General features: G+C 49.7%; 7 protein-coding genes across 7 annotated transcripts; 3 read left to right on the forward strand and 4 right to left on the reverse strand.

Moving 5' to 3' along the window:
- Positions 1-258: 258 nt before the first annotated feature.
- On the reverse strand, positions 259-1089 carry ANOM_003171 (dolichyl-diphosphooligosaccharide--protein glycosyltransferase subunit 4; the record flags this gene model as incomplete). Its single annotated transcript, XM_015548428.1, has 2 exons — positions 259-431; positions 888-1089. 2 exons carry the CDS (start codon positions 1087-1089, stop codon positions 259-261), a joined length of 375 nt encoding a protein of 124 aa, XP_015410495.1.
- Positions 1090-2296: 1207 nt separating this feature from the next.
- Positions 2297-4024, forward strand: ANOM_003172 (Zn(II)2Cys6 transcription factor; the record flags this gene model as incomplete). Its single annotated transcript, XM_015548429.1, has 1 exon — positions 2297-4024. One exon carries the CDS (start codon positions 2297-2299, stop codon positions 4022-4024), a length of 1728 nt encoding a protein of 575 aa, XP_015410493.1.
- Positions 4025-4485: 461 nt separating this feature from the next.
- Positions 4486-6287, reverse strand: ANOM_003173 (uncharacterized protein; the record flags this gene model as incomplete). Its single annotated transcript, XM_015548430.1, has 4 exons — positions 4486-4718; positions 4795-5659; positions 5712-5849; positions 5916-6287. Coding segments are annotated over 4 exons (1608 nt in total), but the record flags the coding sequence as incomplete, so codon positions are not given.
- Positions 6288-6888: 601 nt separating this feature from the next.
- Positions 6889-8165, forward strand: ANOM_003174 (uncharacterized protein; the record flags this gene model as incomplete). The annotated part of the gene is made up of 4 exons (XM_015548431.1): positions 6889-7161; positions 7223-7254; positions 7585-7640; positions 7699-8165. Coding segments are annotated over 4 exons (825 nt in total), but the record flags the coding sequence as incomplete, so codon positions are not given.
- A 235-nt stretch (positions 8166-8400) lies between these two features.
- On the reverse strand, positions 8401-8847 carry ANOM_003175 (YwbE family protein; the record flags this gene model as incomplete). The annotated part of the gene is made up of 1 exon (XM_015548432.1): positions 8401-8847. One exon carries the CDS (start codon positions 8845-8847, stop codon positions 8401-8403), a length of 447 nt encoding a protein of 148 aa, XP_015410492.1.
- Positions 8848-9769: 922 nt separating this feature from the next.
- Positions 9770-11237, reverse strand: ANOM_003176 (ankyrin repeat-containing protein; the record flags this gene model as incomplete). Its single annotated transcript, XM_015548433.1, has 2 exons — positions 9770-10076; positions 10189-11237. The coding sequence occupies 2 exons, from the start codon at positions 11235-11237 to the stop codon at positions 9770-9772; spliced, it is 1356 nt and encodes a 451-aa protein (XP_015410489.1).
- Positions 11238-14243: 3006 nt separating this feature from the next.
- Positions 14244-15973, forward strand: ANOM_003177 (sugar porter family MFS transporter; the record flags this gene model as incomplete). The annotated part of the gene is made up of 2 exons (XM_015548434.1): positions 14244-14721; positions 14838-15973. 2 exons carry the CDS (start codon positions 14244-14246, stop codon positions 15971-15973), a joined length of 1614 nt encoding a protein of 537 aa, XP_015410490.1.
- Between the last annotated feature and the right edge of the window lie 437 nt (positions 15974-16410).

Below are 16410 nucleotides of genomic sequence, written 5' to 3' on the forward strand. Positions count from 1 at the left end.
AGTGAAGCACATTCGAGGTGCTCATCTTGATTCCATTGCCTGGAAGTTAGGTGATGGACCATCAGTGCCTGGAACTGGTGAGAAAGCATCTGGCTGATTGCTTTTCAACGTGATCTTTGATCTAGAAGATTGACTATTAATACTTGATTTATGATTTTAGTTCAAGGTACAGCTGGTCACAGCCCGGTTCCCTCGACTATCCCAGAGTCCCATATAGCGGGCGGCGAGGATTCGCTTATTTTTCCAGCTCATCAAACTTCAATCCGAGCATTTAATCTCGTGCATGGGCATAATACACAGCGTGACAAGGCCCAGGGAATCTTCAAGGCGGTCCAGAGGCTCAAAGAACAGATTGGTGTTGGGTTGGATCCCGGCGGATGTCAGTTGGCTACTCCCGCCCGGAATGAGAGAGTGAGCAACGAGGAGGATGTCTACGAAGTGAAAATCGATAGTTAGAACATACGCGTGATACCCCATTGCATCTCTTGGAATCGTATCCTATCCTACATCGCACAGAGTTGGTGCCGATTCCAGGAAGTGGCGTTCGGCTGGTTGCGATTCCAATATTCTGTGTACATTATTTTTTTAACCCCTTTCCAAGGCGGTTTACCATCGCTAGAAGACTTAATCGCCTAATGAGTTGCGCAATAGTGATGCATTTCAGGGACCAACGTAATCACATCCATGGGGATCATGTACTGGCTTGTCCTTGCTGGTATCTATCGCTCCAACCTAGGCCATAGGGGTATCCATCATCGTCGCGCCTGTGCCGTCTTCACCACCGCAACCAAGGGCAAACCGTATCAAAACGAGAAAAGAAAGAAAATACGCTAAGAGAAATGAAGAAGATAGCCACTACCGGTCTTTCTCTCCGATGGCTGACGAACCGCCCGCAACCGCTGCGGGTTCTGTCGAAGGGCTAGCAGCAACTGACTCCTGAGACGCAGCGGCCGGCTTCTTCCCTTCACTTGCCCCCTCAACTCCAGTATCTTTGGCATTGACTTCGAGGAAGTGGTAGAGAACAATCATCATCATCGCGCAGGAGCCGAGAAAGACGGCAAGACGGTGGAGATCGTCGTCGGAAATCATTTTGATGGTTGGGGGAGTTATAAACCGGGAGTATAAGGAGAAAGCAAGGTCAATTGATTTCTTCGAGAACGAAGGGAATGTATGGTCGGTATGATGCGTCGCAAGACGAAGCCGGCGTGGTTGCTACTATAGAAGCCACGTCAGTAACCAGTTATTGTAGGATCATCGTTGCAGTTTGGATAGCATTGATAGTGGTGCAGGGGTGCTGGTACATTATGAAAGACCTGCCTTTTGAGCTCCAAGTGGGTATGAAGGACCAAGCTCCAATGGGGGGCGGGCGGTTGATAGATATGGAAGAGGGAGTTGATAGTATGTACTTGTTGTACCTAGGTCGCTGGGCGGAGGTCGAGATCGGCCGGTCGCAAGTGACACCTGTTTGTTGGTTCCTCATTGAGTTAGGCTTGGGTACCTGAGGCGTCAACGGATGGGATCCGTCAGCGACGGGTGACTAATCTGAAACCCGTTTCAAGGTCCTTCTGACATTCTGACGCTGTGAAGTTGGTCGGAGTTGCTCTTCAACTGGTTTTTTGGACTATTTTCCATGTTTCACTTGAGGTCTTCCGATGTGATTGATCCGGGTACAATTTAACCTCTATATCCACCATATCGCATTGTTGGAGCAAATCTTCGGCCGAGTGTGTGTGTGTGTGTGGGGGGAGGACGATATGTGCGTTGTGGTGTAAGATACACGCCGTTGTCCATGGGCTGCACCTCGTAACCATACCTTCATACATACATACAGCTTGCTTTGCCCCAAAAAAAAGTACAACAGCGCTAAGGCCAGGTTCGCATCTGATTGGAGAGCTTTTGTATATTCCATGTTCGACCTTCTCCTCCCCTGACTAATGATTCTTTTCTTTCTTTTCTTTATCTTCATCACCTGTTCTTCCCTTTCTCTGGTGGTCCCTATTTCTTGTGCATCTCCGAGTCTCTCCTTCAGTTCTTGTACTCCCTTCCTTTTCTTCCCCCTCCATCCGCCCCTTTTCCCCATCTCTTTGTGTGTTGGTCAACTTTCCCATCCCCAACCAAAAAAAAGTGATTTGATTCCCCGCCTCACGCCACAATTACACAAAGTGTCACCTCTTCTTTCATTATTCATCAATTGGTGCTGGAGCTAATTGATTTCTGTTTATCCCATTCCTCAATCATATCGGCGGATTTAACTAGCAAATTTGATCAATTTCATGCTTCTAGCTAGTTCTTCACGATGAACGAACCATTTATCGCGACGAAAAACCCGGGGCCTCCGAAGGCTGGCCCTTCGCTCCTGGCCTGCCTCCTCTGCCGGCATAAGCATCTTAAATGTGACGGGAAAACTCCTGTGTGTGGCCGCTGTGCGGCCACCGGATCAGAGTGCCAATATACTCCTTCGCGCCGCGGGTACAAAGGTCCGTCAAAGAAACGCCGTGCCAACCCGTCCCCCGATGAAACGGCCGACGATCTGGCGGCCTCCTTTGACCCCCAGTCGGTTGGCTTGGTCAACATTCCTCCCGACTGGAACGGCCTGCAGAACGGCTTCCAGTACATGCCAACCGCCACCTTGACGACCCCATCCTCGGGAAGCCCCGGCTTGACCGAGAAGTCCAGCTCCTCGCAACCCGTCCCATTACACAACGAGCCGCTTACCCCGGACTCCTCGTCCACCGTCCCCGGTGATGGCTATTTGATCGATATTTACTACACATATTTCCATCCGTCCCATCCCATTTTACCTCCCCTTCGTTATCTGTATCGCTCATACGTCCCACCATACCTCGACCATGTCATCAAGTTTATCGGTTCACACTTTACCCCGGCCGCCTCCAGCGAAAATTACCGACCCAACGTAATGTCGTCCGTCATGAAGCAGGATTCCTGTATAGAGAAGCTTCAGGCGCTTCTGCTACTGGCCATTGTACTCCATTCGCGCAACGAGCGACCCGAGGCTGGAGAGTGTCTGGCTACGGCTGTAGATATCGCCTTTGAATTGGGCCTAAACAATCACAGCTACGCAACGACAATGAACGAAGGTGACCCGATGCGAGAGGAGAGCTTGAGGCGTACGTGGTGGGAATTGTACATTATCGAGAACATGCTGACTGCACTTGGACTCCAGCGAACCGCTCGCACGGGTCTGGTGGTGCCGGAGGTCGGGCTGCCCTGTGAGGAACGTATATATCAGGACGGATTGGTCCCACCACCTGCCCCGACCATTGCGCAGTTCGATGAACGTGTATTCGCCGATGAGGAGAGAGATTTCTCCTCTTTCACATACCGTATTGAAGCAGCTCGTATCCTTGGGCGAGTGGTGTCTATACAAGACATGGTGGAAGGCCAGCAGGACCATGTGGAAGCTATCGACGCGCGGATCACCAGTTGGTTCCACCACCTGCCGGAATCTAAATCTGAGTTGCTGCGTTCGGATGGATCGGTCGATGAGATGATGTTTCAGGCGACCATGGTCGTCAACGGTGCGGCGATCTACCTTCACTTCCCAAGATCCGATCTGCTGTCGTCGCCGGCGATGGCTGCGGAAGTCATCTGTGGCCATCATGGCCCTTGCAGCATTCCTGCGTTCTCGCATCATGCACATGCGATGAAGGCTGTGAAGGCGGCCAGTGAAATTTCTTCGTTGGCGTCTATTCGCATGCCAGTCGTGAAACACACTCCTTTCTTTATCTGTGCTCTAGTAATGAGCTCTATTGTGCAGCTGGCTGCCTGCTCCGTGAAAGCCGGACAAATGCCCGATCCGAGTCGAGACCGACTCACGCTCACGATCGGGGTCTTCAAGTCTCTCGGCCGTACGTGGGCCATTTCCCAGGCCATCGTCCGCCAGATCAAGGCTGTCGCGCGCGACGTGATGGACCTTGGCTTGCGACCAACCATGGATCATATCGACTTGAATAGCGTCCTTGACAGCGGTCGATTCTGGATGCCAGAATCCCTTGCGCGGTAAAGTGTTTCAAAAATTTGGGATCTACTTCGCGATTTTGGAATTTCAATCTTGTTCACATTATCTGACGGTATGGCTATCGATACCCACCGCAGAGATTAATACATAAAAAATCAGCCAACATGTCGATGTACGCATATTTACCGACAGGGATGGCTGCACTGACCCCCAGCCCTATTGGAAAGGAAATGACATATATTCACGTAGGCGTTTTGTTGATGATTACATGGAATTTGGCACTGGTGCATATCATGACTGGACGCTAGATACTTGGAGAAGTTTCATCCATCAATGTTAACCATATATTGGCACGAACAATCAATATGATTCTTATCACGAGTTGAACACGCCCCTGATATAGCAACACCAGGTTTCTCAAAGAAAGCAAATAAAGCCTTTCGTAGAGAGTTCTACAGCAACATGAAAATTATATACATCGACAAACAAAAATGACAAGCTCACATCTCTGCATCTATCCACCGCAGCCCCTGCAGCTGATTCGCATACCGAACACCAAACCCATGCTCAAACACCTGTCGCACACTCTCCAGCCCTAACCCCGCCGTTTCCGGATACGTGAAAATAATAAACACCCACCCAACGAAGCAAACCCCAGCATAGAGCCCAAACGTACCGGACGCCGAGATCGCACTCACCAGAGAAAGAAAAGTAGCCGAGACAAGAATATTCGAGCCCCCTTATCATGAACCAGTCAGCATGTCACGCCACTGTGCTCGCAAGAACCAAGGAAGGAAGAAAGGAACCCCACGTACAACAAACCATAGTCAACATAGCCGTCCCGACGGCCCTGACTTCCAGCGCCAGAAACTCATTAGCGAGCCATGGCACATTGCCCAACGCGATCGCGTAAAAAGCCACGAACACCGCAAACGAAACGATGGCAAGGATCTTCGCCCACAGCGGCGGCGTGGCCATGAGCTCTAGATTCGTGTCGATGTGGATCTTCGAGAACGCGCCCGCCGCCATCGCCAGCGCAACTGGTAACCCCCATACGGTGCCGATCAGCAGGCGCCGACGACCCAGGTCTACGAATTTCAGTGAGAGGGCCGTGAAGAGGAAGTTCGTCCCGGAGACGATCAGGCCCGCTTCGATGGGTTTCGAGAAGCCCATTATGTTGAAGAGCGTGGCGGAGTAGTACATCAGCGAATTGAAGCCGGAGAGCTGCTGCAGCGCCATGAGGCCGCAGGCTGTGATGAGCGATCGGAGATGCGAGGGGACGGTATGCAGCTGTTTCCAGGACCAGCATGCGCGCCGGATGCCCTGGTCGAAGGAGATGGAGCGATTGACGTCGTCTTGGATGGTTTGGACGAGGGTCTGGATGTCGGAAGGGGGTGCCTGTGGGTAGATTTGCTGCAGCACCATTATGGCGTCTGCTGTTTGGTTCCGATAGATGAGGTGGCGGGGCGTTTCGGGGTAGATGGGGAACAGCGCGACTTGGATTAGGGCTGGGATGGCGCCGAAGGCGAACATATAGCGCCAGCCTTGCGAGACGAGGCTGAATATGGAGCCGATTGCGTACGCGAGGGCTTGGCCGCCTGTTACTCCGAGCGAGTAGACGGTGATCATGCGGCCACGGCGGGAGGCAGGAGAGAGCTCAGAGATGTAGAGTGGTGTTACCTGTGGATTGTCTTAGGGACTGTATTATGAGGGAGTAGGGTGTTCTGAGTACCATGGTTTCAAGGCCCATGCCTACCCCGATGATGAATCGGGCGATGGACATTAGGGCAACTGAGTATGCGGATGATGCGACGACGGAGCCTACGGTGAACCAGATGCACCCGAGTCCTAGGACCATTTTTCGTCCGATCTGTTAAGCAGGGTTAGGTTCGTTTCTGGGTACATTCAAGCTGGCAAGGTGATTGAGGCAACATACCGCATCCGTGGTGAGAGCCGCAATCAATGCTCCGACAAAAGCACCGCCGCTGGTAATACTAGTCAAGAGTTGCTTCTCTTCCCTGCTGAGGTCATGGCCCAAATCTTTATGGAATACGACAAGGGCACTTGAAATGATTCCGGTGTCGTAGCCGAAGAGAAGTCCCCCAATGGATGCTGACAGGACGCATCCATAGACGAACCTCGGAGAATAGACCGGCGTGTAGAACGCAGTGGAGCGATGCGCAACATAGCTTCTACGACTGCCTTCTTCTACATTTTCTAGTTCAATTGCGTCTGGAAGGCAGGAGGATTGATTGCCTGAGCGATCGCATTGTTTGGGGTGAAGGTGGCAGGATAAATATGCTTTCATGCCAGTGAAGGAGATATAATATGTCTCCACAACACTGGTCGCTGAGAAAGGAATTTCTCATCGAACAGAGTATCTGTAAGATCCCCTAAATAACAGGGGCCATAGAAGTGCCAGGTAGTTCATCGATTGACCCTGAGAGCAAAAGTAGAATGGGCCCGAAGGAACGATGGCTGCGTCATCATGTGGCTTTGCCACCCCTAAACCCGATTATTTTCAGATTCTCTCAACCATCTTGCTGACTCGGCGAATAATGTCGATTGTAGTAAGCCACTGATTTTAAGCTTCCCCAGACATCGTGTTCCCCCAGTTTTACTTAAAAGCTACTAGTGGCTGCTTCAGAGTCCAGACATACAGCCAATTGTCATGGCATGCGTGCAGACCCTGTCATTTCCCCAATGTCTCGGAGATGATCAGCCAAAAGAACACAGAGATCGTACAGTTTCCCTGTCGCAATCACATCAGCTACAGATGAATTGTTGTACGCGCAATTGTTGAGAACACCAAGGGAGACGGGGGATGGAGAAATGGCCAGACTATGTAGCGGCACCCCTGAGGTCCTGACTCAGTTGAACCGTAACGCTAATCGTACTGCTCCGCGCAGGTCCTGTATTGGGGTCTTTACCTGATTGCCCTGATTTTTATGACCCTTCGTATTATCTCGAGAATTTCTATTCGCGAGCGCCTGAAAGCTGACGATTACTTCGCCTTTTCATCATTTGCTCTTCTCTCGGTTGGAACAGCAATCCACACGGCCGCTGTTTCACCATATATCGACGCATTTAACGTAGCGCAAAACAGCACAGATTTTGGGCACGCTCTGTCGGAAAGCTCGGTTTTGAGAGAAGATGTGACAGTGGTGCTCCGATACTCTTTTGTAGGTAGTGTTGCTCTGTAGACAGTTTCCTGCACAGGTTAACATCCGCTAACGAAATAAGGCCTCTCTCATCATCTTTTGGCTTACGGTGTGGTGCGTGAAGTTTGCGATGCTTTTCTTTCTTCGGCCAATTATGTTGCCAATACCAGTTTATCTGGAAGGGTATGTTGTGAAAATGCCATTCGACTTTTCGTGTTGATGAACTAACCATCTCCTGACGCAATTTCATCAAGCTGGTATATCGTCTTCGGCTTCACGGTAATGAATCTCGTCGGGTGTTTTCTTATACAGTTCTTCGGATGCTTGCCTTTCGGCCTTAACTTCTCAATCGACAATGGTAGCAGAACATCAGCCATCTTGTGTTTTAATCTAGTAAATGGTTTGTTGACCTACCACAGATAATTGCGTCTCCGGGATCTCTAGGGAGCCAGGCAAGCTCTATGGCACGACAGCCTTAGACACTCTATCGGACGTGATGAGTATGCGCAGACCCATAGAGTGAAGTAAATTATCTCATACTGACACTTTTGCGCACAGTCGTCATTCTCCCAACCCGACACCTATTTGAACTCCCGGCAACCAAAAAGCAGAAAGCGGGTCTTGTTGGAATATTCGCGCTGGGGTGGATAATCGTAACACTGCCCTTTTCACCTCTATTGCAGAACTACAGGCGAGATCAATGTCTGACGAAGCATCAGATCGCATCTTCTCTCGTCCGAGCAATCCATGCATCTACGGCAGGAAATAATATCCTAGGCCCAATAAACCAGGTCTGGAGCCTTATATCTCGTTCATATATGATTTTTTGGCGGTCTGCGATCATTCAGGCTAATATGTGGTTGCGAATAGCGTTGGCTTGCAATTTGGAGCCATGTGGAATGTGTTGTTGGTTAGTGCTGTCCTCCTCTCGTGAAACGGCGATTCTAATGGTAATTAGCGGTGACCGTGGCCTGTCTTCCGCCAATATGGGTGGGTTATCGGAAACGTTGGAGGAGAGCACATGAATCCGCGATGTCATGACGAGCAGCACGTGCTGTATATGCTGTGTGATACCTCATGCACTTATCAAACTCTACTAAAGTAATGCCAATGTAAATATACTGATAATAAACCATTGCTGTAATTTATTCCATCTATAATACGCTATTACCAGGGTCCAAACATTCAACTCGTCCAAAAGGACCCGAACTGTAATCAGCCCATTTCAAATAATAGCTCAGCCCAAAAAGCCCCAATACATCAGTCCGCAAAATGCCCAGCCACATGATGCGCAACAGCAGTTTCATCGCCCTCAAACACCCCACAAACAGGACAAGTCACTACCGAACCATCGAGCACGGGTTGTTGAGGTTCATCTCGACGTGCACCCCGCCGCGGTCTTGCACTAACCATATATGCATCTAGACCGATATTCTGCGAAGGAAGCTCTGCTTCGGAGGTAGTCCTTCTTGTCCTTTGTCCCTGTGTCGGGTCGGGTGGAGGGCACGAACCCCCGGTCCCCATGGATTGCACTCTCCCCACCCGGCCATCCGTGAGCCGGACTTTGATGCCCCGGGGATGGTTGCCGCGGGTGAGCACGTCGGCGATGGTGCCCGAGACGGTGCGACCGGTTGGTTGGTCAGCCTTTAAGATGATGTTGACGGGTGCACCGGGCACAACCTCCCTGGTTGTGGGGACGCGGGGCATGGTGTGGTTTGGATGTTGGTGTTGTATTTAGGAAATGCTTTGGAGGTTTTCGCTGATGGTGGTGCACGGGCCTTTGATAGTGCGCTAACCTCATTTAGGTATTTTATATTGGGACATATTGGTACCTGTTGTATGATATGATAGAAACATGTCTGATAGCAGCCCGAAAGGGTGCCATCAAAATATTGTAGCTTGGGACATATTGCTGTTTATTCAATACTGCTACCACTCTACTCGTAAACTCTCTTTTTAAGACCTTCGCAAACCTGATCTATCATCTACTAGTGATATTATCAAACCTTTACCCGTGTCATTTCATGATCGTCTCGCAAACAACGTCCCCTAAGTCCGTAGCACTCTGTGCAAATTTCAAAATCTCCTCCGCTGCAGATACCACATCGACAGTCGGCGTTGTCTTTTGGAATGGTTAAAGTACGCACGTCACACCATCTCAATGTCAGGTCATGCAATATCAACGTTATCTCACCATATTCGCTGTCACAAAATGAAATTCCTCTCTTCTTTGCATAATCTAACAACATCTTCTCGATATCTTTGTTGCCACACCTTTTGGCCCACCAAAATATGGTCCGTCCAAAATGGTCCCGAGAGTCACACACAACGGTTTCAGTAGCTATTAAGGCCTTTACCACTTCCGCATGAGAGTTACGTACCGCTATTGATAACAGTGTCGAACCATAGTGGTCTGTCTGATTCAGGTCAACAACGCTGTTGGAAAGAATGGCTCTCACTACCACGCCATGACCATATTTAGTCGCATAGAACAATGGCGTTCGGCCGCAGTCATTTTTACCTTGGCCTTGGCCTCCATATCGAGCAGCAGCTCAACCGTCGCCTCGTGTCCGTCCCCTGCAGCCATCAACAAAGGCGTCCGTCCATATATAAAGTCTTTGGACCGAGATCAGCTCCCTTTTCGAGGAGAAGCCTGACCACTACCTCGTGCCCATTCTGTGCAGCCAACAATAGCGGCTTCAGCCCATAGAGTGTCTTTGGACTCCAGATCAACGCATTCATTGAGCAGCACCATTACCACTGCCTCATGCCCATGCTCCGCAGCTAGGGACAGCGGTGTCTGCTCATTACTACCTTTGGAGTCCTGGTCGACTTTACCTGTCGCCACAAGCCGCTCCACTACTGACTCGTGCCCTTTCAGCAAGGCAAATGATAGCGGTGTTGGCCCATCGCTGTCCCTGAAGTCCGGGTTGACTCTACCCGTCGCTAGTAGTTGCTCTGTTATTCTACTAGAAGCCTGATATTCATCTGACAAGACAGGTTGAAACCCACTAACTTTGGCCAAGAAATTCCTTCACTGGACGTTACTCATCAACATCAGGCGGTTGCACATATTCTAGCAGCTCCTTTGCAAACGCCGCGGCCACAGTTGCAGCATGTTCCTGCCATTCCTTGTTCTTGTGTGAGTCTGCATAATCACAGATTCCTCGAATGACGATGCATGGGAAGTTGTTCATAAGTCCCGCTGCTTCCATCTCGACGCAAAGAATGTGACCGCCAAACTCACGGTCGAGTTTATCTCGAAAGATAGCGTCCTTGATCACTTGATTGCCCGATGCGATCAACCCATAGTGCACGCGAACATGTCTAGGCTTGTGTTGGCCCCCATCACCTATAGTGTCCATTGCATTGCTTGCCACTTGCTCGGGCCTACTTTGGCTGGGAGTAAACTCCCGCCACCCGAACAGATATGTGACAAGTGCCAAGATCATCTCCCAGAGAGTCAATATGGTTTTCCATCTGCTCTGGCTATGATGGAACTCGTGAATGTGCAAAGGGTCCTCGTAGGAATCACATTTTAGATACCTCGGTGCCAGCCTTGGCCACTTCAGCTTTAGCTCGTCCAGAAACTCAGGTATTTTTGTCCCATTCAAGTCATGCTCCGTCTCCAGCTCCGTCAAGGCAGTGAGAAGTGATGTTGGTGGATTATTTAACGACCCTGTCCGCTCGAAGTTGCCGTCCTTTGTCTTGCTAATGTCCCACTGGACTACACCAGGAAATCCACCCACGGGTGTGCTAACCACTACATCACCGAGTCGGACCTTAGGTGGGATGCCGCCGCCAATGCCAACCAGGAGGCCAATTTTAATGGATGGGAATGTCCGTACCATCTGAGTAGCGACAGTTGCGGCTGAATTAGTGCCGTACCTGCCTTTCGGTAGACAGGCTATAACGATGTTGTGCTTGCCGATGGATCCTAGGGTGTATATGTTGTGGTCGTTGGATGGTTGGGGTAGATCTAGGTGCTTCTTGTCCAGCATGGCCATTGCCGCAGTCTGCTCCTTGGGAAGCGCGCAAATCCATCCTACAGTATATTCACTGCGACTTTTAGATAGGGTATCGGCTTGTGTGGCCATTGCGAAAGAATGGCCCCTGAGAGTAAGGGCCTTATATGCTTACTTACCCTTAGGAATGGCTGACTCCCAAATGACCGAATTGTTGTGTCTCAGCTGCTGGAGTGCTGAATTTGGCAGCCTTGCATTAAGATCGCGTTTAGTCCCCCGTATGTGAGGCCATCACATGAGCCCCGCATCGAAGGACAAGGCTGACTGGGCGGCAATAAAAAATAAAGCCCATGCAAAGGCTGAACAAGCATCTCGAAGTATGTGCCTGTATTCTCTATTCGCTGATCAGTAAATCTAAGAGTATCCCCGAACCTAAAACATGGTACACAGCTAAATGAAGAAGAGTCATGGGAGAAAGGTATAGTATAGTCCTGGTTCCCGCTCTGGTGATCTGTAGACTGATTTAACCACACTGCGATCGAGAGTCAAAAATCTGTTGCACGTCTGGCAACCTTCTCTCTCGAACTGCTTTACCAAAGAGGAAGGGATTTTAATTGGAATGAGGTTGATATCTGCCCAGCAAAAGACCTATATTTTTTGAACATCAAGGGCCTCCCGTGATTTTCCAACATTGCCAGATGCAGTAGACTCTAGATTAGTATCCTTGTTTTAAGAAAATTGCCGACTAAAATGGTGATTTTAGAAATATATTTTGGCTACCAAGAGGGCCAATTAATCTATGAAAAGATTGGTTCTCCAACACGCGCCGTTAACTATCCTGTTATCTCTTTTGTACACCCCCTTATATAGATATGAAGGATTCCCTTTACTTACTTATAACAGACCCAGTAATAACTTGGAGACAATATAAAATTACCTATAATCTGATGAAAACCGGGAACCATCAGCCTCGTGTAGAGGACTCCCCACGTTCAACATTCCAGATAAGGGAATGATATTTAGTTCCCAGACACTCACATCAGCTAATGCGAGCTGCGAGATCATTGCCGTATCAGTCTAAAGACATACAGAAACCACGCGGCATTACCTGTGGACGGGAAGATAAACTCTCTCAATCATTGCCTTTCTCCGTAACCCTGCTGCGGTGTATCAACTTTCAGAAGCCGAAAATGTCTCAGCCGATAACGCTCGGGCATCTGGCAGCTTTGGAGGAAGAAGGAATTATTAAGGTTGCCACGTTGTCGGGTGAAAAGCTTTTCTTCTCATCATTCACATGTGCCGTACGCAGCACTTTATTGGAAATCGTTGGGGTGGTAAATGTACGCCTTAGACTTAGTGCCTTATGTCTCTGTGGTATTCCGTACCTCAACACTCGTTAGCAATTGCGCCAGTTCGGGACAGCCTTCTGTGTTTGTATAGCCGGTTGCCACAATAATGGACACCCTGTGGCATCCTGTAGCCATGAATAGTTGCCAGAAGTATGCATTCAACCGATATGAAAATGGAAAGGTCCACGACGGTCCGGACTGCCCAGCGGTCTTCCATAACCTGTCACCATACTTTAGCATGCTTCGTAGTTGCTTTGTATAGTCTAGGGGTATCCTAGTAGCATGAAAGCATATGCACAATGCAACTGTGTTATAGAATGGTCGCCTAATGATTCATGAACCACCGCCGGCTTCCCGGTGGGCCCAAGAAGCCCAGGTTACCGACATGTAACTCATTTCCTAATTTGGTGCTATCTCGGCCGTTGAATCTATAGTCGACTCACTTGCATCGCTGTTGCATGATAAGAAACACATGAACTGTCTATGCACCCAATAACACGAGTGCGTGGCGAGTCTGGTGCGATGTGATTCCAAGGAACATGGTGTTGTAGTCCCCCTTTGTGGACACAATGGATGCATCTATACATTGTCTATCATAATATGCCACACTCCCCTAGCCAACTGTTGATTTAATAAACGATTACCGACCAACTCAAATCAGTGTAAATGTAGAATGAATGCATATACCTCCCCCAAGTAACGTAAGGCAGAGGTATGCAAACTTCACCCTGACATCATCAATGCCGGGTACGAAATCTCCCACCGAAACCGGCAATTCTCAGCGTCTTGAGAAAGCAGAGGGAGGCAATAATGTCCGCCACACGGACCAACATGGAAAGAGATAGAAGATGGGAATGGCATCATTTCCCGCATGCGCATCACGTGGCGTTGAAAGATGGACGTGCACACAAACCACTAGACGCGTCGTTTGTCTCCTCTTTCTATTGAGTTCTGAGCAACTCCGGATAAGTCTTCTTCATTCGTTCATCCGCATCCATCGTTTGCCTTTTGCTTCGTTTTGATTCGTTTTGCGACCCGCGTGATCAGAACAACCCTAAGGCGTGGGCCACTCGGGTGCGGGGAAATTGCATTAACTTAACCTTAACCTCCAGATTGGTCCGGGGTCGAGAAACTCTGGGGTTTTGGCATCCCGGGGCACATCCTTGCCATCACTGATAGGTAGCGGAGACAGAGAATACTAGGTTCTAGGAGTATTCCTGTCGAATGACAGTGCCGCAGCCATACCCGCCTCCCCTACCTCTCTCCTCACGGTCATTGGGTAGTAATCCATCGAAATGCAGTGGGCGCGGGTTTTGATGTAACTTATAAGATCGGCCAAAAAGGCAGACCTGCGAGAAGTGGAGACCCCCCGACCTTCGGCCTCACTCCGCATCTCACGTCAAGACTCTAGACTCCCCCTCCCCTGAAAGTGGGAAATCTTGCCGTTGAGGGCCCGGTCTGGGAAATGATCGTGTTGGGAACGACGTCACAATTGAGGCTTGTCCCGACATGCATCAAGCCGGACCGTAGCACTAGCTTCACCTGTCGATAGCCGATAGTAGATATAAATACGCCGAATAACTTCGGGATAGACTCGAAAAAAGGGCAAGGTACTCCGCAACGGTGCTATAACGCGCCACCTCCCCCATCCTCAGGCAATCCTCTCTTTGCCGCTCCTAATTGAGTAATTTTTCTTATTCTTCATTTCTTTCTTCCTATTGTACGTACCATACTATACCATATACGTACTACTGTACACTTGGGCCTCCTCATATACTGCCCATCGACCATGAGCTCGATCGATCTAGACAAACGCAAGGATGGCCCGACAGTCGAACATGACGAGGATGCCATACCGGGTCTTCATTATCAAACTGTAGATCCCCATGCCGATCCGGATGCAATTTCATACGGCCCCAATGGCGTCAAAGGCCTTTTTTTCTCCAAATATGTCTTCGGTGCGGCTACCCTCGCCTCGCTGGGCGGGTTCTCCATGGGATATGATATGGGTGTCATTTCCATCATCAATGTGATGGAACCGTTCCATAAGGCGTTTCCCAAGGCGGAGACCTCCTTCGGGAAGGGTCTGATGACTGGAATGTTGCTGCTGGGTGCCTTTATCGGTTGTATATTCATGTCATATCTTTCAGATCGCATCTCGAGAAAATGGGCGATCACGACTATGGTGGTGGCTTTCGACATCGGTGCTATTCTGCAGACAGCTGCCGTAAACTACGACATGCTAGTAGCCGGAAGATTCATCGGTGGTATTGGAGTTGGCACCTTAGCAATGGTAAGCAAAGCCCTAGGAACCAGGCCATACTCCCCACCCTCCCAAAAGACGAAAGAAGACCAAGCACTAACCCAATATCCCCGGTACCAGGGCGCACCACTCTACATCTCCGAAGTCTCTCCTCCGAATATGCGCGGCACACTCCTAGTCCTCGAATCCATCTCCATCTCCGCAGGCGTAGTAATAGCTACTGGATCACCTTCGGAACGCGCCACATGGCTGGGGAAGCCTGCTTTCGCCTCCCCTTCGGCCTCCAAATGGTCTCAGCCACAGCCCTGGGCCTGGGAATCCACTTCTTCCCCTACTCGCCACGCTGGCTGGCGCTCGTGAACCGCGATGCCGAATGCCTAACCAGCCTTACGAAACTGCGCAACCTCCCCGCCACCGACGAGCGCGTCCAGATCGAATACAATAGCATCATCTCGGAAGTTCGCTTCCAAAAGATCGTCCAGGAACGTAAACATCCAGGCGCAAAGGGCCTGAAGCTCGAAATCCTGTCATGGTTCGATCTGTTCTCAAAGGGAACCTGGAGACGCACGGCCGTCGGCTGCGGTATCGCATTCTTCCAGCAATTCTCGGGGATCAATGCCTTCATCTACTACGCACCGACGCTCTTCGAATCTCTCGGTCAATCCTCCGAGATGTCGCTTATTCTCTCCGGTGTTTTTAACGTTCTCCAATTGGTGGCAGCAGTTATCTGTTTCCTCCTCATTGAGAAGATCGGTCGGCGGCCGCTCGCCATCGGCGGTGCGTTCGGGATGGCAGCAGCGTATGTTATCATCGCGGTATTGTCAGGCGTGTACTCGAAAGACTGGCAGGCCAATATGGCGGCCGGCTGGGCGTGTGTGGCGATGGCGTTTGTGTTCATCCTGCTATACGGAGTCTCCTATTCGCCATTAGGTTGGGCCTTGCCTTCTGAGGTATTTTCGACGACGTCACGGTCGAAAGGTGTGGCGCTTTCGACATGTGTGATTTGGCTGTCGGATTTTATTATCGGGCTGATTACGCCGTCGATGTTGGCCGAGATTGAGTATCGGACGTACATCTTCTTCGCTGTGATGTGTTTTGTTGCAGGGATTTGGGCTTTTCTACTCGTGCCGGAGACGAGTGGGAAGTCGCTGGAGGAGATTGATGAATTGTTTGGGGATGACAGTGCAAAGAAAGAGAGGGAGATTGCGGCGGCTGCCTTGGGTTCCTCCCCTGAGAGGAGTGTTATGACTGTATGACCTGTTTCTTCTCTTTGTCTTCTTTCTCTTTGAAACTATATTCCCCTCTCTCATGTGTAATGGTATTTTGTTCTAGTATTAGATAGGATTTTGTACTTGGATAGCCTTAGGAAGGATAGATTTTTCTTATTTTGATGCTTGATTTCGTATGTGACAATGGGTGGGTATGCATCTGCTCTCAAGCAAAAAGGCCAACCGGGTATCTTATTTTGCTTCACGCCCGCTTGCTGCTAACTGAAGTCAAATCACAACTAATGAAAGAGTGCTAGGTGATGTATGATAAAGGAAGGACGTATCTAAACTTGAAGGATCGTATAATCTTAAGAAGCCAGGCCAGTCTATTGGAAATAAGGAAAGAAAAGTGGTATCATAAGGGACTGCAACATGAACAGGGGATGTATCTTTCGGGTATTGTTGAACACATAGTAATCAAATGA

The sequence above is a fragment of the Aspergillus nomiae genome (genome assembly GCF_001204775.2).
Source record: "Aspergillus nomiae NRRL 13137 chromosome Unknown contig00028, whole genome shotgun sequence".
NCBI lineage: Eukaryota > Fungi > Ascomycota > Eurotiomycetes > Eurotiales > Aspergillaceae > Aspergillus > Aspergillus nomiae.